The following is a 24,872-nucleotide window of genomic DNA, read 5'->3' as shown; positions in this document are numbered from 1 at the left end:
AACGTGTAGGTTTCACCTGCTGTCTTCAAACAATAAAATGTGACAATCCACATAAAGTCTGAAGCACCCTTCCCTGGCCAGTGCTTTTAGCTGGTATTATTTTTATTAGTGTGCTTGTTCCCCTTTTATATCTGACTGCTTGGTCTGCATCTTTTCTGGCTAGTCTTTCTCCTTGTCATGTCTTAGCATAGCAACTTCCTTAGATTCTATTCTCCAATCTCTTATTTTTTTAAAGCTCACCTATGATTCCAATTCCAATGGCACCCAAATATACATGTTAGCTCCTATCTCGTCTGCGTTACAGACCCATTTTCCAGCCATCAGCCTGATCCTGACACTTGCAAACCTTATAAACTTGATGTTGAACTTGATGCTCATCTAATCGTACAACCAATTCTTTCCTGACATCTGTTTCTTTTCTTTTTTTCTTTCTGGAGTTGGCATCACTAAATCCTTGAAGCCTTGAAACCTGGCTTTTAGGTCAGATGCTTTATTCTTCCTTAGCTCCTACATTCAGTCATTTGTCGCATCACATATCTTCCCCATTGGAAATGGCGATCACGTCCATTCTTTTTTCTCTGCTTGTCCATGGACCATTCACCATTCCTGTTTCCCATCTCCCATCTCACTTCACTCAAATCTATACAAGCCACTAAAGATTTCTTTCTAAAAGGCAATTCTTTGTTTTTTTAAAATGTATTTCTATTTATTTATTTAATTTTTGGCCACGCTGTGGGGCTTGTTGGCTTTTAGTTTCTCAACCAGAGATTGAACCCAGGCCCTTGTCAGTCTTGACAAGAGACTGGAGAGCATGGAGTTTGAACCACTGAAGTGCCAGGGAAGTCCCTCAGGCAGTTCTTAACAATGACTAAATGAATGAAATCTTCAGCCTTATCCCTAATCAGTTCAGTTCGGTTCAGTCGCTCAGTCGTGTCCAATTCTTTGCGACCCCATGAATCGCAGCACGCCAGGCCTCTCTGTCCATCACCAACTCCCAGAGTTTACACAAACCTATGTCCATCGAGTTGATGATGCCATCCAACTATCTCATCCTCTGTCGTCCCCTTCTCCTCCTGCCCCCAGTCCTTCCCAGCATTAGGGTCTTTTCCAATGAGTCAATTCTTTGCATGAGGTGGCCAAAGTATTGGAGTTTCAGCTTCAACATCAGTCCTTCCAGTGAACACCCAGGACTGATCTCCTTTAGGATGGACTGGTTGGATCTTCTTGTAGTCCAAGGGACTCTCAAGAGTCTTCTCCAACACCACAGTTCAAAAGCATCAATTCTTCGGCGCTCAGTTTTCTTCACCATCCAACTCTCATATCCATACATGACCACTGGAAAGACTATAGCCTTGACTAGACGGACCTTTGTTGGCAAAGTAATGTCTCTGCTTTTAAATATGCTATATAGGTTGGTCATAACTTTCCTTCCAAGGAGTAAGCGTCTTTTAATTTCATGGCTGCAATCACCATCAGCAGTGATTTGGGAGCCCAAAAAAATAAAGTCTGACACTGTTTCCACTGTTTCCCCATCTATTTCCCATGAAGTGATGGGACCAGATGACATGATCTTAGTTTTCTGAATGTTGAGCTTTCAGCCAACTTTTTCACTTTCCTCTTTCAGTTTCATCAAGAGGCTCTTTAGTTCTTCCGCACTTTCTGCCATAAGGGTGGTGTCATCTGCATATCTGAGGTTATTGATATTTCTCCCGGCAATCTTGATTCCAGCCCAGCGTTTCTCATGATGTACTCTGCATATAAGTTAAATAAGCAGGGTGACAATATACAGCCTTGACATACTCCTTTTCCTATTTGGAACCAGTCTGTTGTTCCATGACCAGTTCTAACTGTTGCTTTCTGACCTGCATACAGGTTTCTCAAGAGACAGGTCAGATGGTCTGGTATTCCCATCTCTTTCAGAATTTTCCACAGTTTATTGTGATCCACACAGTCAAAGGCTTTGGCATAGTCAATAAAGCAGAAATAGATGTTTTTCTGGAACTCTCTTGCTTTTTCAATGATCCCTAATACTCACGTATAAATTCTTTACATTCTCGACACGTTAGAGTACAGTATGCATTTACCATGTTTATTTTAGCATTTGACTTTTGACTGTTTATAAGTGAGTCTCTAAAAGGCCAGAGACATTTGCTAATTTATTATTTTCCTGAAGCACAAATTCAAATCACAGCTATAAAATCGATTACAAAAAAAAAGTCACTTTATCAAAAGTGTGCTTGCCAACTGCCCTACAGCCACACCTCAATCTGGCTTTGTTGTTTTCTACTTATCATCACGGATTTAGCGAAGTTTATTGAGGTTCTGAAGGGACCGCATATTTTTTTCAATTCCACTTTTCATGTTGTGGAAAGGAAAGTACATGCCAGAAATGGCATCTGTGATCTTGGCTGTTTTACAAATCTAACTCTTGGGTCAAGGGTTACCATACTGGCCCGTCCTTAAGAATGTCCAGTACTTCCTGGTTTGCAGAGCTTGGCTTCCCTTCTTTCCTCCTCCAGTGTTTTCATTGTCTATTGCTACATAAATAACCACCCCCAAAAGCTAGTGGCTTAGAACAAGAATCACTTACCTGCTCACAAGTGAAGTGAAAGTTGCTCAGTGTCTGACTCTTTGTGACCCCATGGACTGTAGCCCTCCAGGCTCCTCTGTCCATGAGATTTCCCAGGCAAGAATACTGGAGTGGGTTGCCATGCCCTCCTCCAGGGGATCTTCCCAATCCAGGGATCGAACCCAGGTCTCCTGTATTGCAGGCAGATTCTTTACCATCTGAGCCACCACCAGGGAAGCCCTGTTCACAAGGGTATTTAAAATTTGGGCGATATCCTAAGATAGCCTGTCTACTCCATGTGGTGTCAGCCAGGGGATCTCACTGTAGAGCAACCACCGCCAAGCCAGCTCACTCGGAAGGCTGGCTGCTGATGCCGGGAACTCAGACGAAGCTTGTGAGTGAGGCTGAAGGAGCATGGCTGGGGCTTGAGTTTCCTCCACGTGGGCCTCTCCCGGTGCCTGCTTTTGCTTTCTTATTACATGGAAGCTGGGTTTCAAAAGGGAGGAAACAGAAGATGCCAGATTTTTTTTTTTTAATTTATTGGAGTATAGTTGCTTTACAGTGTTGTGTTACTTTCCGCTCTGCAACAAAGTGAATCATCCATACATATACATATATCCCCTCCCTCGTGGACCTCCCACCGCACCCCCATTCCACCCCTCTAGGTCATCATAAAGCAGGGAGCTGAGTTCCCAGTTCTATGCTATACAGCAGCTTCCCACTAGCTATCTATTTTACACATGGTAGTGTATATATGTTAGACTTCCCAGTGGTAAAGAACTTGCCTGCCAATGGAAGAGACACAAGAGATGCAGGTTCGATCCCTGGTTCGGGAAGATCCCCTGGAGGAGGGCTTAGTTGCTCCAAGGCGTGTGGGATCCTCCCAGACAAGGGATTGAACCTGTGTCTCCCACATTGGCAAGCAGTTTCTTTATCACTGAGCCACCAGGGAAACCCTACCCAGAAGTTTTTTATGCCTGGGTGCAGAATTGCCAGACTGTCACTTCCTCCACATACTATTGCTCGAAGTAGAAACAAGCCTTTACCTCTGGATGGCAGGAGTGGTGTATATGAACCAGAAAGTGATGCTATTTGGGGCCACGTTTAATTTTTTTGTTATTTGGACTCGGGTGGCTCAGATGGTAAAGGATCTGCCTGCAATGCTGGAGGCCTGGGTTTGATCCCTGGGTAGGGAAGATCCCCTGGAGAAGAGAATGGCAACCCACTCCAGTATTCTTGCCTGGAGAATCCCATGGACAGAGGAACGTGGTGGACTACAGTCCATGGGGTCACAAAGAGTTGGACACGACTAAGTCACTGTCACTTTTCCAGTCACAGTCTGAGGGCCAAACCTCATCTGTGGGCTATTTTTGTACTGCCCTGAGATAAGAATGGTTTTTAGATTTATACAGGATTATAAAAAACAAAAACAAAGAATAATATGCAACAGGGATCACACATGTGACCTGCAAAGCCTAAAATATTTACTATCTGGCCCTGTACGGGAAAAGTTTGCCAGTCCCTGGTCGAGAATATCAGTATCTAAGTCAGGTCCAAATGTACATGTGGCTCCTCAGACAAAATTTCTTTTGATCTGAAGATCAGTGGATTTACGAGACAAAATATCTGTCTCTCACATTTGTTGCCGTTGTTCAGTTTCTTAATTGTGTCGCACTTTGTGACCCCATGGACTGCAGCACGCCAGGCTTCCCTGTCCTTCACTATCTTCCTGAGTTTGCTCAAACTCATGTCCATTGAGTCGGTGATGCCATCCAATCATCTCATCCCCTGTCGTCGTCCCCTTCTCCTCCTGCCCTCAATCTTTCCTAGCATCAGGGTCTTTTTCTAGTGAGTCAGCTCTTTGCATCAGGTGGCCAAAGTACTGGAGCTTCAGCTTTAGCGTCAGTCCTTCCAATGAATATTCAAGGTTGATTTCCTTTAGGATTGACTGGTTTGATCTCCTTGCTGTCCAAGAGATTCTCAAGAGTCTTCCCCAGCACCACAGTTCAAAAGCATCAGTTCTTCAGTGCTCAGCCTTCTTTATGGTCTAGCTTTCATATCCATACATGACTACTGGGAAAACCACAGCTTTGACTATATGGACCTTTGTTGGCAAAGTAATGTTTCTGCTTTTTAGTAGCTGTCTAGGTTTGTCATAGCTGTTCTTCCAAGGAGCAAGCATCTTTTAATTTCATGGTTGCAGTCACTGTCCGCAGTGATTTTGGAGCCCAAGAAAATAAAGTCTGTCACTGTTTCCATTGTTTCCCCATCTATTTGCCATGAAGTGATGGGACCAGATGCCATGATCATAGTTTTTTGAATGTTGAGTTTTAAGCCAGCTTTTTCACTCTCCTCTTTCACTTCCATCAAGAGGCTCTTTAGTTCTTCTTTGCTTTCTGCCATAAGGGTGGTGTCATCTGCGTATCTGAGTTTATTGATATTTCTCCCGGTACTCTTGAGTCCAGCTTGTGCTTCATCCAGCCTGGCATTTCACGTGATGTAGTCTGCATAGAAGTTAAATAAGCATGGTGACAATATACAGCCTTGACGTATTCCTTTCCCAATTTGGAACCAGTCCATTGTTCCATGTCTTGTTCTAACTGTTGCTTCTTGACCTGCATATAGGTTTCTCAGGAGGCAGGTAAGGGTGGTCTTGTATTCCCATCTCCTGAAGAATTTTCTACAGTTTGTTGTGATCCACAGTCAAAGGGCTTTAGCGTAGTCAATGAAGCAGAAGTGGATGTTTTTCTGGAATTCTCTTGCCTTTTCTATGATCCAGTGGATGTTGGCAATTTGATCTCTGGTTCCTCTACCTTTTCTAAATCCAGCTTGTACATCTGGAAGTTCTCGGTTCACGTACTGTTGAAGCTTGGCTTGAAGGATTTGAACATTACTTTGCTACCATGTGAGATGAGTGCAATTGTCTCTCACCTACCCAACACCTAATGGTAAGGTAGGGACAGAAACTCCATAATAAATACTCCCATTTACAAAGGGAAGAATATGAGAGGGAGATGGATGCTGGTCCCTAGCAATTCTGAAACCCATCTTGTCAAATGATATCACTTCCTTAATTATGCCCACTCCTGCCCTTTAGGAGTAATTCTCAGTGACTCTTTCATGCATCGTGAGTTATCTTCCCTTTTGGAAACAGTTCATCATTGCAAATGAGTAGTTTCCTCAGCCTGTCTATAATACTGAAGGTCCAGAGGCCTCTTTTCAATATGAAGAGTTTCTATTTCAGTGCCAGCTATTAACTAGTAGAAATTCTTAAAAAGCTAGAAGTGTCATATACTTAAAGTTATAATCATCTCTCTTAGGCAAAACCTGTATTCATATTTCTTATCAAGACAGGCCCTTCTCAAGGACTTCCCTGGCAGTCCAGTGGTTAAGACTCCACACTTCTAAGATCCCACCAGGTACAGGCAAAAAAAGGAAAGACAGACCCCTCTCTACCTTCTCTAACCTTTGCACACTATTGAGGGACACCATTTAGATCCCCAGAAGCCCTGCTGTCTAACTGAAAGGATCTATAAGGTACTACCTTAAATTTTTCTGAGATATTCTGTTCTTGTATAACAAGTTAGTCGAACATTTAATGGCTTCAAACTGTTCTATCTCACACTTTCTGTTGGCTAGGAATCCAGGCTCTGCTTAGTTGGGTCCTCTGCCCTCAAGGTCTCTCAAAGGTTGTAAACTGAGATGTCAGCCAGGGCTATGATCTTGCCAACCTGATCTGTGTCAGTTTCCAATAATAAGATAACATAGACTAGTGGTTTAAACTTTTTTTTTTTTCTCTTATAGTTTTGGAGGTTGGGAAGTCCAAGATCAAGGTGCCGGCCAATTTAGCTTTTGATGAGGGCCCTCTTCCCCGCTTGCAGATGGCCATCTGTATACTCACAGAGCAGAGCAGCCAGAAGCTCTGGTGTCTCTTCTTATCAAGGCACTGATCCCATCATAGAGGTTCTACCCTCGTGACCTCATCTAAACCTAATTACCTCCCAAAGGCTGTACATCCTAATACCATCACATTGGGGGCTCATTTCAGTTCAGTTCAGTCGCTCAGTCATGTCCGACTCTTTGCGACCCCATGGACTGCAGCACACCAGGCCTCCCTGTCCATCACCAACTCCCAGAGTTTACTCAGACTCATGTCCATTGAGTCGGTGATGCCATCCAACCATCTCGTCCTCTGTCGTCCCCTTTTCCTCCTGCCTTCAATCTTTCCCAGCATCAGGTGGCCAAAGTATTGGAGTTTCAACATTGAGGATTAGGGCTTCATAATATGAACTTGGGGGAGGATACCAACATTCAGTCTGTAATAGGTCTTATCTAAGGCTACACTCACCCCACTCCAGTACTCTTGCCTGGAAAATCCCATGGATGGAGGAGCCTGGTAGGCTACAGTCCATGGGGTTGCTGAGAGTCGGACACGACTGAGCAACTTCACTTTTACTTTTCACTTTCAGGCATTGGAGAAGGAAATGGCAACCCACTCCAGTGTTCTTGCCTGGAGAATCCCAGGGACGGAGGAGCCTGGTGGGCTTCCTTCTGTGGGGTCGCACAGAGTCAGCCACGACTGAAGCGACTTAGCAGCAGCAGCAAGGCTACACTTAGGGGAAGATCTGCCTCCAGGCTTACTCACATGGTTGTCGGCAGGATTCAGCTCCTCATGGATTGTTGGACTGAAAGCCCCAGTGCCTTGCTGACCCTTGGATGGAGGTGTCCCACTCCTTGCCACATGTGCCTCTCTATCAGACAGCCAATATCATAGCTGCTGGTTTCCTTCAGAGGCAAGCAAGAGAAAGTGTGAGAAAGCAAGAGAGAGTGTGTACAACGGGAGCTGAGGTCTCTTTGTAATATAATCTCGGAAGTGATATCCATCACTGTTGCTATGTTCTAGTCATTAAAAGCAAGTCACTATGTCCAGCCCAGGCTTCCCTGGTGGCTCAGTGATAGAGAATCTGCCTGCAATGCAGGAGACATGCGCTCAATCCTTGGGTGGAGAAGATCCCCTGGAGGAGGGCATGGCAACCTATTCCAGTATTCTTGCCTGGAGAAACCCAGGCACAGAGGAGCCTGGCGGGCTACAGTCCATGGGGTCGCAAAGACACAATTGAAAGGTCTGAGAATGCATGCACACGTGTCCAGCCCATACTCCAGGGGAAGAAATTATACCAGGGCTTGTGTACCAGGCAGTAGGGATCACTGGGGCCATCATAGATGCTGCCTACCACGGGGGGTCTTCTAACTACATCCTTGTGGTTTTATTTTTTTCAGGCCATGCCCTGGGTCTTAGTTGCAGCATGCAGGATCTTTGATCTTTGTTGCAGCCTGTGGACTCTTTAGTTGCAGCATGTGAGATCTAGTTCCCAGACCAGGGATAGAACCTGGGCCCCCTGCATTGGGAGTCTTAGCACTGGACCATCAGGGAAGTCCCCTACATCCTTGTCTTGAACTTTACCTAAGGCCAGATTTTTCTGATAGCACCCTGCCTTTGAGCTTTACCCCGGGGCCATATTTTATTTTGAGAGTGGAGAATCTAGGAATAAAGCAGCTTTATTTCAAATCCATTAAGTCCTGGCTTCTTTAGATTTCCCCCCACATTCTGACTGAAAATGGAACAGCTCCTTTTTTCTTTAGCTCACCTCACTTCTCTTGTGCTAAATCAAAAACATCTAAAAGAAACTATCCAATTCTTTTGACATTCCATCCAGATCTAGCTAGAGCCACATGTTCATTAGGTATCTTTCACATAATAGCAGGCTAGTTTGGCTAACTGTTCTTCCAATACATAAATGGGGTCCCCTTTTCTCTTGCCTGCAGTGACAATACTCACAGTCCTTAAACAAAGTTCTCTGGCACTTCCCCAGTGGTCCAGTGGTTAGGACTTGGGCTTCCATGGCGGGAAGCACAGGTTCAATCCCTAGTCGGGGAAGTAAGATCCTGCAAGCCTCAGGGTGTGGCCAAAAAAGAAAGAAAAAAAAAAATGCTTTTCATGAGCAGGCTCCTCAAAGTTCTTCCAGCCTCAGTCTAACACCTGACCCCAAAGCCACTGCCACTTGTTTGGGGTTTGTCACTGTGACACCAGGATCCCATTTCTAGGTATGCAAATTATATTTCAGTTATCTATTTCTGTATAACAAACCACCCCAAAATTGAAGTGTTTTCAACAGTATTTGCTTTTTGGCTAACAGTTTTGCAATTAGGGGGAACAACTCATTGAAGACAGCTAACGTCTCTTCCGTGTGGTGTCAGCTGGGGCAGATCAACTGGACAGGAGTGTCCACTTGCGAGATAACTCACTTGTTAAGTCTGGCATTTGCTCCCCACTGTCTGCTGCAAGCTCAGCTGTAAGCCAGGGACCTAATTCTCTTCCACTTGGGCCTTTTCATGTGGCTGTGTGGGCCTCCATAAATGTTGGAGGGAAGTAATTGAATCTCAGAATTATTTTAGGAGGTAAAAATCAGGATGTTGTACAACAATGTGAATATACTTCACACCACTAAACCCTACACTTGGAAGAGGTTAAGATGGTACATATTATGTTGCGTGCTTTTAGGCACAATTAAAAATTAATAAACAAAATCAGGGGAAGGTGGTGATGGTCTGGAGGTGGATGGAGGCGGGGTGAGGCAGAGAGATGTGCTAAGGACAAAAAGCAATCAAATGCATCCTGTGGCTTCAAAAACATTTTTGGTCCAGGAAAGGATGTAAAAGAGTTAAAGGACAATCATAACACTTGTGGTAGATCCTGCAGCTTTCTGTCAGGGGTGCTAACAGAGTTACAAAGCCCACGCCATGCAAATTGCCTCAAAATAGACCTTTAGTGTCTGCAATTGCCAGAGAGGAACATTTAAGACATAATTATAAGTCTGGATTTCTTAAAGCAAACTTCAAAATGAACACTGCCAGAGAAACAGAGATGAGTAATGAAAACTGCAGGTGCATAGAATATTTCCCTCTCAATCTAGTAAAGAACCTTGCAGGCCAGAAGCAATGAGACAAAGCGGTGGGCAGGGGGGGTAAGCAGATGTTTCTTGGTCATTAGCCCTGTTTTTCTAGGAATATAAAATCCCTTTGTTGTCTGATAACTCTTAGCATGTCTGGAAACTATTGCTACTGAGATCTCATTTTGATACTGTCTTTCTTTGAAGTAGTAAACCAGGTCATAAAGATCATTTATATCCTGATTCAACCATTTGTCCTCCTCACTAACTCTTTTGCTTCACTGACAAAGTTTTATAAATAGCCAGTCTATTTACAGATTTTCACTGAATTTTGTTGGCAACTTAACTCTATTGTTCTTCCAAGTAAGCCTAAACTATTCTTCATACAAAGGACAAAATAGGAGTGCCTCTTTTCCTGGTATATTACACCATGAATTTCACCCTCACCATTGACTATATGTTGTAGATTTTCCTTTGTTGTAAATTGCCTGATGTGTCCGTCAGTTGACGGTCTGAGTGGTGTGATTTTATTTTTCGAAATCTCATCAGTTATCCCATCCTGCACAAGCTCTCCATTGAGGGTGTCCCACTGCAGAACAATGACTAAAGACCACTACCAGGAACCTGCCTAGTGCTTCTGTGGTGCTCTCCATGCGGAGAGACCTCCAGTAATTCAGTCCCTCCTGCAAGGTCTTGGAAGGATCTGTTCGTATCATTCACGCCCTAGAATTAATACGTGATAAGAATGTGTTTATTCATTCCGAAATAACTATTGAGTGCCTACTACCTGCTGGGTGAACACAATAATAAACAGGCCAGACAAGGATCCTCCATGGAACATATTCTCATTTTTTTATTCCAGAGGTTTTTGACTTTTAACAACGGACAAGGTGCCAGCTTGGCTTAATGACAAAGGCATCAGGTTCTGTGTTTGAGATTAAGGCACATTTTCTTGGATGGGTCTAGGGGAAGTCCTGGAATCACAGGACACCCACCTACTCCTAAGTGGAGTCTGATGGGGACGTTCAGAGACTAGGTCTATTGTCATTTTTCCTGGGCCTCTGCCAGGCTCCAGTTAGACAATGTCTTTCTGTGGAGTGTATTCAGGAACAGGCAAGAATGGCCAAGGAGGGCAAAGAATGGCCAGTGGCTGGCATCGGTGGTCAGCACATGGGGCCAAGACCACCCCTCTGCCATTGCTCAGAAAGACATCGCCCCCTCGTGGTTCCTTACATAACTGAGGGAGGAACTGGAAGTGCAAAGGGCCAGTTTCCAGATTAAGTTTTCTCTTACCTCTTTTGAACTTCAACTGCAATTTCGATAGTCTCTTGGTTTATTTTTATCCGGGGTACATTTTTTTTTTCCCATAGAGAGAAATGACATCATGACAGCAATGAAATCTCTTATCAAAATCTCCACCCCAACCCCAGATAAGTCTAATTTAATATGTAAATCCAAATATCACTCCTGCTTTTTTTTTTTTTTTCTTTTAAAAATGCTCTCAAAGCAAATTATTTTCTTCGGTTTCTACGTTGAACCAGGGCCTGCGGTTCTGGTGATGTTGCCGCGGAGCTGTTCAGGGTATCTTGTCTGCAGGGCACCACTTTAAATTCCCTAAAAGCAGAAGCCTTATCTTCAATTCAGTCGCCAACCCCGTCCCATTCCCAGGAGCACTTAAACCAGTCCAGGGTGAAGAATGTCCAGTAGGGGAGGAGGGCGGGGGCAGAAGGGGGAGGGGAGGAGACTGAAGCGAGTCAATAAATAATTAGAAATTGTGATCGTCGCTGGGGCTGGAAGGGAATAGCGTGCTGTGTGAAATCCCGGGAGTGAGAAATGAAGGAGAATCTACCGAAGATTGAAGTTTTAAATTATGTGTTTGTAGCAGTCACTCAGTTTGAAAGCTTAAATGATACAATATTGGAAAAGTTCTCGGTGGCGCAGGAAAAGTGGAAATTAACCATGTCAGCTTCCAAGTATAGCCAACAACTGGGTCCGACTGGGTGTCAGGTGCTATAGTTTTATCTATCAATTTACAATCTCCTCTAATAGCAAACTCCTGGGAGAGGAATAGAACTACTTCTATTTCACAGAGGAGGAAGCAGAAACCAGGCAGTTTTTCCTGCCGCGGGTGGTGAGCAAACAGGCATAGTACGCTGACCTCCCAGTATGCTGAGTCTCCCTTCCTTCAGCGGCTTTGACCCTCTGAAGATCATCTGTCTTGGCCTCCAGCTCGGCTGGCAGTGAGAAGTATTTCCTCAGCCAACAAATATTTATCGAGCGCCTACGATATACCAGGTAGCGTTTTCAAATTGCCATGGGATTCAAAAGACAAACAGGGCCGGGTCTTGTCTTCCAAGAAGGATCTCCCCAAAGGGTGAGAGACGCAGCCAGGTAAACAATTCCAGGACAGTCTGATAAGGGCCGTGGAGGAGTCCGAGCAAGGGCGGCCGAAGTTTCGGAGGACCTGGCGTGGAGGTGGGGTTTGAAGATGCGCCCTGAAAACGCTGGCCCCGGACGTCAGCCCAGTTCCCGCATCCTGTCATGACCAGCTGCCCACTAGGTGCTGAAGAGGAGGGGGAGGGATTGGGGAGCGAATCCCTCGTGAAGAGCGAGCAAGCAAACAAAAGTAACACATCACGTTTCCCGGTGGCCGGAGCCCCGCTCCAAGCTGCGCGCACGGCCCGGCGGCCTCCAGGTGCCAGGCGGACCCAGCTTTCTGCCCTCCCCCCTCGGCCCTCGCCCTCCGACCTACCGCGGAGTCGGGGGCCGGGGTCCGCCGCTTCCGCCCGCCGCCCGCCGCCCCTCCCCAGCGCGCGCCATCCGGCCGCGGGGCCGCAGCCCTCGGCGCGGCCCCTCCTCCCGCGGGGGGCTCTGCCGTCCCTCGTCCCGTCCCTCCGGGCTCCAGCCGGCAGCCCACGTCCAGGGAGGGCGGAGAGAGGAGGAGGGGAGGGGAGGGAGGAGAGAGCGGGGGGAGGGAGGCAGGCAGGCGAGAGAAGGGGAGCTGCTTGGAGCCCGGACTTCCCAGAGCCAGCCAGGAGCGCGCACTCAGCGGCTCTCCGGGTCCCCGCCGCGCCCCGCCGTCCCGCACCTCCCTCCTGCACCTCTCGGGGTACCCCTCGCCCCCTCCCTCCAGCAGCTGCTACGCCCGGGCCAGCGGCCGCCCCCCAGCCCCTCTCGGCCACATCCCCAACTCTGCGGACTCTCCCGGGACGCGCGTCCTCGCCCCATCCTTGCTTCCTTCCTGCCTTCCCTCGCGCCCGCCCGCCCTCTCCAGGTCTCCCTCTCGGGTCGCGATTGTCTCCGTGCCCTCCGCGCTGCGCCGGCGCCTCGCCCTGCCCCGTCTCCCCCTCGCACTTCCTGAGTCGCCGGCCGCCGCTGCCCCGGCTCTAGCCCGCGGCGCCCGGGGAAGGGAGAAGTGGGCGAGCGCGCCCTCGCCCAGCCCCGCGCCCCAGCCCTGCCCGGCGAGGGAGGACCGGGAAGATGAACAACGGCAGCAAAGCCGAGAAGGAGAACACCCCGAACGAGGCCAACCTTCAGGAGGAAGAGGTACGGAGCGGCTTGGTGCCGGGGCGGGGACGACCTGGGACGGCGGCCGCGGGCTCTGCCCAGAGTGCGGATGGGTGGCCGGCCACCGGCGGGGCGCGGGTCCCGGGGCGCCGGGCTGCGCTGGGGAAGGGGCACCGAGGGTTTGGGAATCGTCCTGGCGCGGAGACGCAGCCCCTGACTGCGGCCACGGGATGAGGGTGTATCACCGGAGAGTGTTTTGGTGGGTCCACGCGCGTCTGCGTGCCTGAAAATTGCGTAACTTTGAGGACTTTCCCGAGATCTCTGCAAGTATAATGGTCAGCTTTGTTTGCCCCGGATTTTAAAAGCGGAATCGAGAGCTGACTCCTGGGTGACCTCAGATGATTGGGACCCGGAGGGTCAGCACTTAGTTCTGCGTCAGGGGCTGGAAGTTGTGGGGTGTGTGTTTGTGTGGTTTAGGGAAGAAACTCGGGGAAAGTTCTCCTGAAAAGACCTTCCGTTCCCTACCCCCCCGCCCCCCGCTTCTATGCGAAAAGTTCTCGGTGAAATATCTTTCCCAGCTAAGGCGTTTTGGATTAATAGATAACTCATCAGCCGCATTCTTCTCTGATGAGTCAAAGACCCCGAACCTGGCTGATTAGGTTTTGTAACTTTAGGGGCGTTGCGGTTGTGGGGCGCAGCATGCTGGAGTTTCAGACTTTGCAACTCGCGAAGTGTTGATCCAGACTATTTTAATAGGAGTTTGACGTCTGAGCGTAATTTTATGTGGTGCGTCCCTAACAACGGTAAAAATGTTGCGGCTGCAGAGCGTTCCTTTGGTAGAAACAAAACTCAGTACGTGTGGGGGAACTCCTGAACAATTGTTTCAGAATTTTGTAGTTGGGATATTTGCGTTATCCTGTTAGATGGGCTCTGTTCTTTAGGTGCGTTTTCTAGAACCCAGTAAACACTGTTTTCCGTCTACCTTTTGAAAAGCCCAGGAAATTGACTTCTGAAACATTCCAAAAGGAACTTTAGAGTGTGTGTAGATACAAGAAAGTATGCAGTCGAGATAAAAGCATTCTTACAGAAAGGTGAACTGATTCCTAAGCGGTTAGGGTATTGAGATGATTATGGAAATACTATGTTGTATGTAAACTAAAATTCTGATGTGAAACCCAAGGTTGTGGAGGACCTAAACATTTAAGCCCTCAGCCCTTGTAAAATGGGAACTATTTAAGTGGGGAAGACTGAGGAGAGCCCCAAGATCAAGCCAAACATTGTGCAAAATAACACAAGATAATACTCTTAACACAGTTGTTTGTGGGTGCAACCCAGGTGAAATGCTGTTGAGCCTGAAGTTGCCGTCTCACCTGAGCAAATCGCCTTTATTATTATAAACTGTTCTGAAAAGCATTGTTTTTACATGCTGGTTTTTTAAATTGCAAGTGATGGAATACTACTGACATTCCTTCTCTTTCAGAGATGCAGACTTGAATTGCAAGTTCCGCTTTTTCCCCTGAATCTCACTGGCTGCTTTCCTATTTATTTTCCCTACCACTGAAATAAAATTTAAAAGGTAGCTTTTTTTTTTTTTTGAGAATGCTGGAGTATTTTATTTTTGTAATTAATAAAAAAGGTAGCTTTTAAGAAGTTGCAATGGCTTCAGAAACCTTTCTATTTCACTTAGATTGGCGATCTGTTGACTTCTAAGGGTACGAATATACCACGTGAAACCACCTTTCTCTCTTCACCTGAAAGAGAAACTTGTAAAAGTTCATCAGGGTAAACCAAAGACTTTTTTTTGGTTTGAGTGTCCACACACTAACCTATTTGACAGAATTAAGCAGAAAAAACTCAGGTTTTTCTGCTTGACCCAGCTCAGCGTAACTGCCTGCAGCACTGGCCTGTTTGCCCGAACCCCGGGTGTCTTTATGTGCGAGGCTGGGTACCAGTAAAATGACAGGTGATCCCAATACAATCGCTGTCTCTTAACCTGTCCTGTTGCCTTAAGTCTTTAATCAGGTGGTAATGGCTCGTGGTTCCAGAAAGTATCTGGCTTTTTAGCAAGATACTTGTTACTTTAAAAATAAGGGGACAGATTAAAAAATTTTAGAACTCAAGCTGTACAAGAGATGGAGCAGACAAAACAGATACACCGTGAAAGGAGAGGTTTTATGATGTTAAAAATTTGGGAAAAGAAAGTAAGCTGGCCTGAATGATCTAGGTAATTTTGCCCTAATTCCCTGTTTGGGGTTTATGTTTTGTTTGTGAAAAACTCCTTTTTTGCCTAACCCTGAAAGCCACAAGTAAAACACATGAGTCCCATTAATGTGCTCAGCAATATACAAAACCACCTGAATGGTCCTTTCCCTTGCCCACCCAGGGATCAGCAGTTTGTCCTTGGAAAGGCGCGGTGGGGGATTCCAGTAAACAGAACACACCCACATAAATGTATATACACATAATGACGAGTGTTTTGTAGCTTCTGGTAGCCATTGAGCTGATGAGGAAGAGTAAGTCCAGTCATCTTTAAGGGAAAATAGTTCATTTCCTAGATCATCAGGGTTATTTAGACTTTCTCTATTGACAAAATCCAGGTTTTATTCCACCCCCACCCCCCGCATTTAAGTGTGTTCCTTTTATCTTCCGGTACATTTCAGCGGCCCACCTCCCCCTTTGAGAGCTTCTGAAGCTCACTCTGAAACAATGATGCTGAAACACTATCTTTAGTTCCAGCCCTATAGAAGGAACAGTCTTGAGACCTAGGAGCATTTCTGCAGCTATTTAAGGATGAAAGTTTTTGAGACTGCTTTGGGTAATATTTAAAACTTTGAGGAAAAATAATTTTAAGGTTTGGCTAGCCAGTAGTGTAAGAGAGAGGATACATCTGGCTTTCTGGCTTCTCGTGTGCTGTACATGCGTATTCCTATGCAACTTGTCCCAGTAAAGAAGAACCGGTTGTCAAAATCTTAATGGTGTCTGAGATTTACAAGGCTTCTGTATACATTTGTGTAGGGCAGACATGCTGGGTGCTGAGTAACAGGGCAGTGGAGCTTTTCTTACATAGCTTTACAGTTAATAAAAAATTCTTCGAATTTACCTCTACTTTTGGACTAGACATTCTTCTCGTCAGATACTTCACACTTGACAAATTTCACTACAGTTAATATGTAAGAGACATAATTTTTTGGCTTGAAGTTCTGTATATTGAAACAGTCTAGTAGTAGATACTATTTCGGATCCCCGGACTTTCAAAATGGAAATCAGATAAATAATTTGGTCTTATTTTTACTTTTATGGTATGCCATTGGGCACTTTTCAGGCTGATTACAAATCATTTCTAGAAGGTGTTTTATTACGTTGAAGCACTGGTGTTAGTTTTCTCCTTAAATTGCTGTGAACATTCTTGTACTTTAAAACAAAACTTGGCCTTGTTGGAATATTGATCAAAAAGATGTTTGGCAGATGGTGGTCAGAAATCACAAAGTCAGGTGTTCAGAAGTTTAATACAGATCTTTACCTCGCACTCTACCTTTTAAAGTGCATTGTAATTTTTCCCAAATAACTGGGGTCATGAAGAAAATTGTTTCTGATGTAATATGACACAGAGAAGTGTGTGGTGGTTTGATGTGGCAACCTCAGGTTTTCATTGAGCATTAGGATTAATCGGTGTTTTGACCTGGGGAAAAATACAGAATGGTTTTGTACAGTTTAACCAAGCTTGGAGTCTGTTACTTCAAATCAAATCAAATACAGTAAACTTATATTTCAGTCATAAATAGGATTTGGTGACAGCATTTTGGATGAAAATGTGGTGATTTCATAGTAAAATGATGCTGCAAGACCACTGCCAATATGGCATGCACTTAGTTTTCCAGTAGTGGTTTTAAAATTTCCATGATAAACCCTGATGCTCACATGCAGTCATCTGTTTCTAAGGGCATTTGTGTGTTTAATGCTCTCATTGGAAATGCTTTCATGTAAATTTTGCAGGTTCATCTTAATTTTCCACTTTGGGGATAGAACTGTTTGACATTGGTGATGGGGCAATAAAGTGGGAATTTTGGGGTGCTGTGATGAGGGCATGAATTACTGTGGCTTTTGGAAGGACTTTGGCGCTCTGTGTCAAATTTTCAAGCCCTTTTATTCCGTGCCTTTATTTTTAGATATTTACCCTAAGGAAATAAGCATGCACAAAGATTTATTTATAGGATGAGTATTGGTGACTTATGATAGACATATAGAGTCTGTGAATTTTCACTAATAAGGAAGTTGCTAAGTAAATTGTGTAATTTCTCAAACAGAATATTATGTAGCCATTAAAAGCCACATTTTTAAAGAATGTACCTATGTGTATTTACTTTTTTGTGGGGGGTGGCTTAAAACATTATTCTGTCAGTTCTGGAGGCTAGAAATCTGGAATCAGTGTTTACCTCTCTCTGAATACTGTAGTGGAGAATCCTACTTTCTATTCCACTGTCTGCATTTTAATTGAGGCGTTAATTCCCGTGACATTACGTGAAAAAAGTAAAAATAAAAGTTTGCTATTATGTGATGCCAATTTTTAAAAATAACCAAATATGAATACAAACGATGTGGTGGGTTATAGGTCTTTGTATTTGCCTTCTGATGCTTTTCTGTGTTCTCTAAATTTTCTGTAATGAACATAGGCACAGAAGCAGTTCTAGGTCTTTGCTTAGAAGATTTCATTAAATGCCCTTGCAGTATCTGTAGGTGTCACAAAACCATTGTGTTGGCCACGTTTCGTTTTGCTCCCAAGCCTTGCCCCAGGAATCAGGCCTCCATTCCTCACAGCATGTTTATCTCACTCATTTCCTTGTCCTGTCTGTTCCTAGTGACCTTAGCCTGCTCTCCTTGTTCTGATGTTCTTTCTCAATCCATCCACACATACACTGCCGGGTGCTCTGATGCCCAACTCCGTCAGCACTTGGTGAAGTTCAAATATGACCTTCAAGATTGTTCTTGGGTGCTCCGTAATATTCAGCACACCATTTATTTCAACCAGTTTTCCCCTCTCAGTTGAGTATGAGCTGCTTTCTAGGCAAAAGCCAAGGTTCAGCCTGCATTTTGCAAGATCCCATCACCTGAATGTCTTATCCCCAAAAGATGACTTTCCTCAGAATTCCAGCAGTTACATTCTTTCATCAACATTTAACTCCTGGATCATTACCTTTAAAAAAAAAAAAATCTGTGCCATCTTACCAGAGTATTTCTGATCCCCATCACCTCCCCAGGTAAGTACCACCCCCACACACACCTGTGTGCACATATGATTCTTTATGAACAACTTATGAACATATGAAATATTCTTATTGGTAGGGTTGGTGGCCATGACCTTGAATAGGTAAGCTCTCAAAAAGCAGTCACCTAACATCATGTGCAATTTAGAGCCTGTGGTGGACCCCCCCACCTCCCTCAGAAGTGACCTCCCCCACCTGTCACCTGCAGCCTTCCTCTGTGCCCAGAGGCCAGTGTGCCTGGTCCATCTTACAACGTGAGCCCACTCACCTCCAGGTGCAGCTGGGTCTTCACTGTTAGAATGTGGTTTCTGCTGTGGGATTCGTTCTGACCTTTTGGATAGGGGCTTCTGGGAGCTCCGGTTCGATGCGAGAGAAACATTCCCAAATGAGCCTGCTCTGTGTGACCTGTGTGAGTGCCACTTTGGAATGTTTGTGTTCTTTTTCATTTGGCACCTTAGTGTCTGCCCGGGGGTAGGGGAAAGGGAATGCAAATGGTCCTCTTGAACAGTGCTTGCTTTGGTCAAAGGAAAAATTTAGGAAGGAATGAAGAGAATGAACCTTACTAATAGCTGGGGCAGAAGTGGCAGCCTGGCTCTGTGGGCTTGAGGCCAGCTGGGACCAGGTCTTCAAAGTGATGCTCTGTTGATTGGAGGGTGTCATCGGGGATGACCTTATCTGCCCTGTGGGGATAACTTGGGTATGATTGCACCAACTCATGTCTCTCCCTTTAAGTGTGTGGGGAGGATATTGCAAACCACTTCAGTGCGTTGTTGTGTGTTGGGGGCAAGTGGGGAGTGCTTGACTGCAGAGCTGATCAGAGCAGAGTTACCTAGTTTGTGGCCTGGTCATCTTTGCTGGGTTTCCCAGGTGTCTCAGTGGTAAAGAATCTGCCTGCCGATGCAGGAGACTCTGGTTCAATCCCTGGGTCAGGAAGATCCCCTAGAGAAGGAAATGGCAACTCACTCCAGTATTCTTGTCTGGGAAATCCCACGAGCCTGGCGGGCTACAGTCCTTGGGGACACAGAGTCAGACACGACTCAGCGACTGAGCACGCACGCACATCTTTGCTGAGCGCAGAAAAAAGAAAATACTGAAATACTTGATCCTGGGAAATTTTCGGAAATCTTTTTAGCCATTCATCCAGGTAAGAATGATTAACTTTTGAGTATTTACTCTGTGCTGAGTACTGGCCAAGCACTTTTATATATATCTTGTGACTCATCCCCACAACGAGCTAATGTAGGGATCAGGGCGATGATGAAACTTACTCTACGGGGAGGTGAATGAGATCCTGAGTGACTTGGGACCATGAAGATTCTGAGGAAGCCAAGATCTGGGACAAAGCTCTGGACTCTTAAGGTGCTCCCAGGGTTAGTGGAGAGGGCCTTGTGTGCACAGGTACCATCTAGCACCGTGCTCACTTAAGTGAGGCAGTAGTTTGAGCTGGGAACCAGTCAACACCCTAAGGGGAGAGAGGGTCATGGAGCTATGTCAAAGGAAACTTTTTTTAAAAAAGGTGATACTGGGATATTTTTTTTTTTCCAGGAGAGGAAAGGATTGAGGCGTTAGGGGAAAGATGGTCCAGTCAAAGGGATCGGGCCTTCTATGAAGATACAGAGGCTTAAGAGGGTAAAACAAGCAGGGGAGGAAGGGAAGTACAGATGGTTGGGGTAGGGGGAAGGATGGAGGCGTCCCTTCCACGCCAGGGACCAGCACTCTTCCTGTGATGGGAGCAGACTTCTGTGCAAGGGGGACATGGCATCCTGGGATGTTCCATTGAGGAAGCAGATGCATTGGGTTTGGAGGCTAACACTGCAGGAACCCTGTTCTCAAAATAAGACAGTGGCTGCTGGTGGTGACTGAGCCTGGCTGGGGCGGGAGAGGTGTTCATGGGCTGAAGTAATTGTCAGATGCTCCAGAGAGGAGACTAGGAGCTCCCTCCGTGGAGCCTCTTGGGTTTCTCTTTTGGATGATAAGCTACATGGTGGTTGTATTTGTAGCAGCCAGAAAATTTACCTTGAAAGGGGAAGAAAAGAAGGCAACTGGGAGGTGAAGAGGTTGGATTTGAGATGCAGAGGTCTGATCTTGCAAAGAAATTTTCGGAACAATTCAAGATTATGTGGGACTTCCCTGGTGGCTCAGGGGTAAAGAATCTCCCTGCAGTGCAGGAGACGTGGGTTCAGTCCCTGGGCTCAGGAAGATCCCCTGGAGGAGGGCGTGGCAACCCACTCCAGTATTCTTGCCTGGAGAATCCCATGGACAGAGGAGCCTGGTGGACTAGCGTCCATGCATGGAGTTGCAGGAGAGTTAGACATAACTTAGGGCCTCAGCAGCAACAAAAAGATTATGTAGCTGGTCATCAAAAAGGTGGGTAAATATGAACTGAGTGCCCAGAAAATTGGAGAGGGTGTGGGACTCCAGTTCCTGGGAAACCTTGTGAGGGTAGGCAGCAAAAGATGGACAATTGACTTAAAATTTGAAGCTTTTTTTTTTTTAAGGCGGGGTGAGGGGGAGAGCTGGACATTCTCAGAAAAAGTTAAAGCAAAATTTTAAATGCACTCTTCATTGAGGAACACAAAAATATATTGCATATAATCTGCCTAGTTGTACTAGTGTTCAGTATACTTAACCATTTGAAAGCCTGATTTGGGGAAGCCTATAAAGTCGAGGTATAGATAGTGTATTTCATATCCTTTTATTTTTTCTTGCATCCGCAGTCTTTGAACATTGTTTTCCTCTAAAATTTGCAGTTTATTCTTAGGCTTTTACTTAAACTTTTCTTTTCCCAAACCTGTACCTAGAAGGGACATAAAATTTGCAAATGGGTTTGGAAGGTAAAGATGGAAGGTCTGAAGAGGCTTGAGTATTTTTATAAGAAAATTCCAAGTTGCTTTGTTCTTTTTCATTTCATAGGGGTTGGGGGAGTTAGAATGAGTCTTTGGCTAGAGCCCAAAGTTGTCTCTTCTGTGGGTTATATTTTCAATTTATTCATTTCGTTTGCTGCTTTTTCTGCTCGCAGCTAAGTGTCAGCTTATGAAGAAGAAATGTGGTCCAGGAATTTAAGAACAAACAATTGCGTTTCTCACAGGTTTTAACCCTACTGCAACCATTCTGATGCACATTATGTAGAATACGGGAGTTAAAAAAAAGGAAATGGCAGTAGTAAATGCCAATCAGGCCAAGGAAGATGGTTCCAAATTCTAGGCTGTAATGCAGTATTGTTACACAAATTTAAAACGCCGAGGGGTTGCTAACACAGCATAGCTCAGTTCTGTCACCCGCCTCAGGCTTTGCAAAGATACAAAGAAATCGAGGCATCTCAAAATCGTGGTACATCTCATGAGCTCACAAAAAGAAGTTAGAGACTAATTTCTACTTTCAGTTAATCTTTATTTCTCATGAGTTGAGTTTTTTTTCTTAAACATTGTTTGCTCTTCCTAAATTCTTATGTCACCAGGTAGATATGATGGCAGGTGGCCAACTTTATTCTAAGAAATCCTAGAGATAAAAAAAAATTTTTTTTTCCTCAAATCCCCAGGATCCTGTCTTGTGAACATTTATTTTTCTGATGCCCACCTGTAGGATGGATAGTTTTGGCCTCATGAGAGAAGGGACGGCACAGAAAGTGCTATCTTATTACAGAAGTACTAGAATTTCCTTTGTGCTCAGAGGGGAAGTGCTACAAAGTGTAATTACTTTACCCAGCATGTGTGATTTACAGGCCTCAAAATGTGTGAGTTTCCAGAAGCATCTGTTTTTAAATACAGTATCCCTCTAAGCCGGCAGGGTGTGTTTTGGGCCAGGGAGGGGACACACACACAACTCTCTCCACTGTGACACACACTCACACTTCCCGTCCTGTCCTGTGCTTTCCGTGGGATGCTGGGTGACAAGAGACTGAAAATGTCGGTAATTGCTTCTCTGGGCCTTGCTTATCCTGAGAAGAAACACAAGCTCTCCTGGTGTCCAGTCAGCCGCCCCGTGCCAGATCACTGTGTCCTGAGTCTGCCTTCTCTCCTCTCTACCCTTCTAAGCCTGTTTCTTTCTTTTCTAGGCACTCCAAGCATTTTCCCAGTATTGAGCAAAAAAAAAAAAAAAAAATGGTCAGAGCCAGTGCAGAGACCATTTTTGTTGCAAACATTTTTTTTAGTCTTAAGAGGTATAAAAAAATTGGAGGGATAATTGAAGATCAGGTGCATGGCCCCAGTGTAATCAAACTTATAAAAGCATTTATGGATTCTTGGCACATTAATTCACTAAGCATCTGTGGACAAATGTCTTCTGTTTTAAGCACTGCACTTTGCTTTTCGAAAATTTTTCTTGTGGAGTATAGTTGTTTAATGATGTTGTCTTACTTTCAGGTGATTCAGTTATCTGTATACATGCATCTACTCTCTCAAGTTGTTTTCCCATTTAGGTTATTACAGAATATTGAGCAGAGTTCCCTGTGGAATACAGTAGGTCCTTGCTGGTTATATATTTTAAATATAGCAGTGTGTACTTTAGCATAGCGTGCACTTTAACAAACACAATGAGGTGTTCTCATGTTTGAAAGTGAAAGTGAAGTCGCTCAGTCGTGTCCGACTCTTTGCGACCCTGTGGACTGGAGCCTACCAGGCTCCTCTGTCTGTGGGATTCTCCAGGCAAGAGTACTGGAGTGGGTTGCCATTTCCTTCTCCAGGGGATCTTCCCGACCCAGGGATTGAACCCAGGTCTCCTGCATTGGAGGCAGATGCTTTAACCTCTGAGCCACCAGGGAAGCCTAAGTTCTCATGTTTAGGGATGAGGAAACTGAGGCTCTGAGAGATTAAGTAATTTGAGGTTTTATTTGCAAGTGGTGGTAGAAGCTGAAAATCTCTATAGTGGTATGTGAGGTTCATGTAATCTGGGCCTGCTGGTCTCCCTGACCTCATCCACCAGGAATCACAGCTTCATTCATTATGCTTCAGCTGTTGAGCCTTAAGTCTCTCCAACTTGCTAAACCTGTTCCTGCCTCAGGGCCTTTGTATGTGCTCTCCTTTCTGCTTGGGAAACCATACACCCAGGTATGAGGCAGCCTTGTCCTTGTCATTCATTCAGATCTCAGTTCAGATGTTACCCAGAGGGACCTTTGACCTCCAAGTTCAAAGGAGCCCCAGTTCCCAATCACTGACAGATTCCTCTTATTTTCCCCACAGGACTTCTTCCTCACTGAAGTTACCTTATGTACTAGCCTTGTACTCCTGGAATGTGACTCTGGTCTTGTTTCAGGCAGTAATTCCAGTGCCTAGAACAATGAGTGGAACTGCCCAATACATTTGTTGTTTGTTAAATGACTGGAATGCAAACCAACTTGTCAAATTCTGAGGCCTGTACAATACACTCCATCGTCCTAAACCTTTTCCAGCAGTTTTTCAGTTCAGTCACTCATTCGTGTCCGCTTCTCTGTGACCCCATGGACTGTAGCACGCCAGGCTTCCCTGTCCATCACCAACTCCCGGAGCTTGCTCACACTCATGTCCATCGAGTCGGTGATGCCATCCAACCATCTCATCCTCTGTCGTCCTCTTCTCCTCCTGCCTTCGATCTTTCCCAGATTTTCAACCTTTCCCAGCAGTTTTTAGATTAAATCTTAATGCTGCCTTTAAGATGATCACTTCTGGATTCCCATTTAATTACATCAGAAAGGACGATTACCACGAGCTTTTAACCCAGAAATTTTGGATGGGAAGTGATGAGTCTCATGGAGGTGAAGAGGGTGGGAGAGAAAAGCTGATTTTCACATGTAAAGGACTGCTTTCCTTTGTCCAGTAAAACTGGAAACCAAGTACATATTTCCACAGAAGCAGGAGTTAAGTGTGGGCCGCCCAGAGAGTGATAAGTTGAGTGGAGCCAGGGTGACTTGGATTCCTGCTTTGCAGATGTGCTGGTGGTTTACAAAGAGTTAATGTTAACAGCCCAGGTGGAATTGATTTGGAGATAGACACACAGGCCTTTGATTCAGTCTAGCCTCCAGCTCTGTGCTTTCCTCCCTTTGCAAAGTGAGAAGGCATGCAATGCAGGACGCTGGGGGCTTTAGCTGGCCCCGTCTAGCCTTGACCACCTGTGTGGTAGCCACGAGGCCTCCACTAACCTGAGCCCTGTGAACCCTGGGGAGGCACCTCACAGGCACTGGTCAGCCTCAGAGACTCAGGAGCTGCTTTTATTCTCTGTAAAACATAACAGATGACAGGTTAGGATGAAAGACATCTAAGTCATCCTTACTTTGGTCATTGGATTGCCTGTTAATCAAGCCCACGAAGGCACTCATGAAAACGCAGGCCATTGGCATATTCTTGTTTATGGCATTCAGGTCTAATACTTGAGGCTGAGCAGACTTTTTATTATTCTATTTTTTGGCCACCTGTGCGGCAGGTGGGATCTTAGTTCCCCAACCAGGGATCGAACTTGCATCCCCTGCAGTGGAAGCACGGAGTCTTAACCACTGGACCACAGCGAAATTCCAAGAGCAAACTTTTTAAACTTTACCGTCGTCCAGTGGCTGATAGTCTTGGAACCAGTGGTATATAATCTTTATATTAGTCGGTTCTTGACCAAATAAATCAT

The 24,872-nt window shown here is 45.4% G+C and overlaps 1 protein-coding gene across 6 annotated transcripts in view; it reads left to right on the top strand.

Moving 5' to 3' along the window:
- Positions 1–12,542: 12,542 nt before the first annotated feature.
- The window catches only part of RBPMS (RNA binding protein, mRNA processing factor), a 198,189-nt gene continuing 185,859 nt past the window's right edge, over positions 12,543–24,872 (top strand). For all 6 annotated transcript variants that reach the window (XM_081523538.1, XM_081523536.1, XM_081523537.1 and 3 more), the window contains exon 1: positions 12,543–13,065. In XM_081523538.1, the coding sequence (XP_081379664.1) occupies positions 13,000–13,065 (66 nt within the window). In that variant the 5' untranslated portion in view covers positions 12,543–12,999. The remainder of the gene's footprint in view (positions 13,066–24,872) is intronic.

This window comes from Giraffa tippelskirchi, chromosome 8 (genome assembly GCF_054371585.1).
Source record: "Giraffa tippelskirchi isolate mGirTip1 chromosome 8, T2T-mGirTip1v1.2.pri, whole genome shotgun sequence".
Classification (NCBI taxonomy): domain Eukaryota; kingdom Metazoa; phylum Chordata; class Mammalia; order Artiodactyla; family Giraffidae; genus Giraffa; species Giraffa tippelskirchi.
The sequence above is the reverse complement of the archived record's forward strand: the minus strand, read 5'-3'. Positions and strand labels throughout refer to the sequence as shown.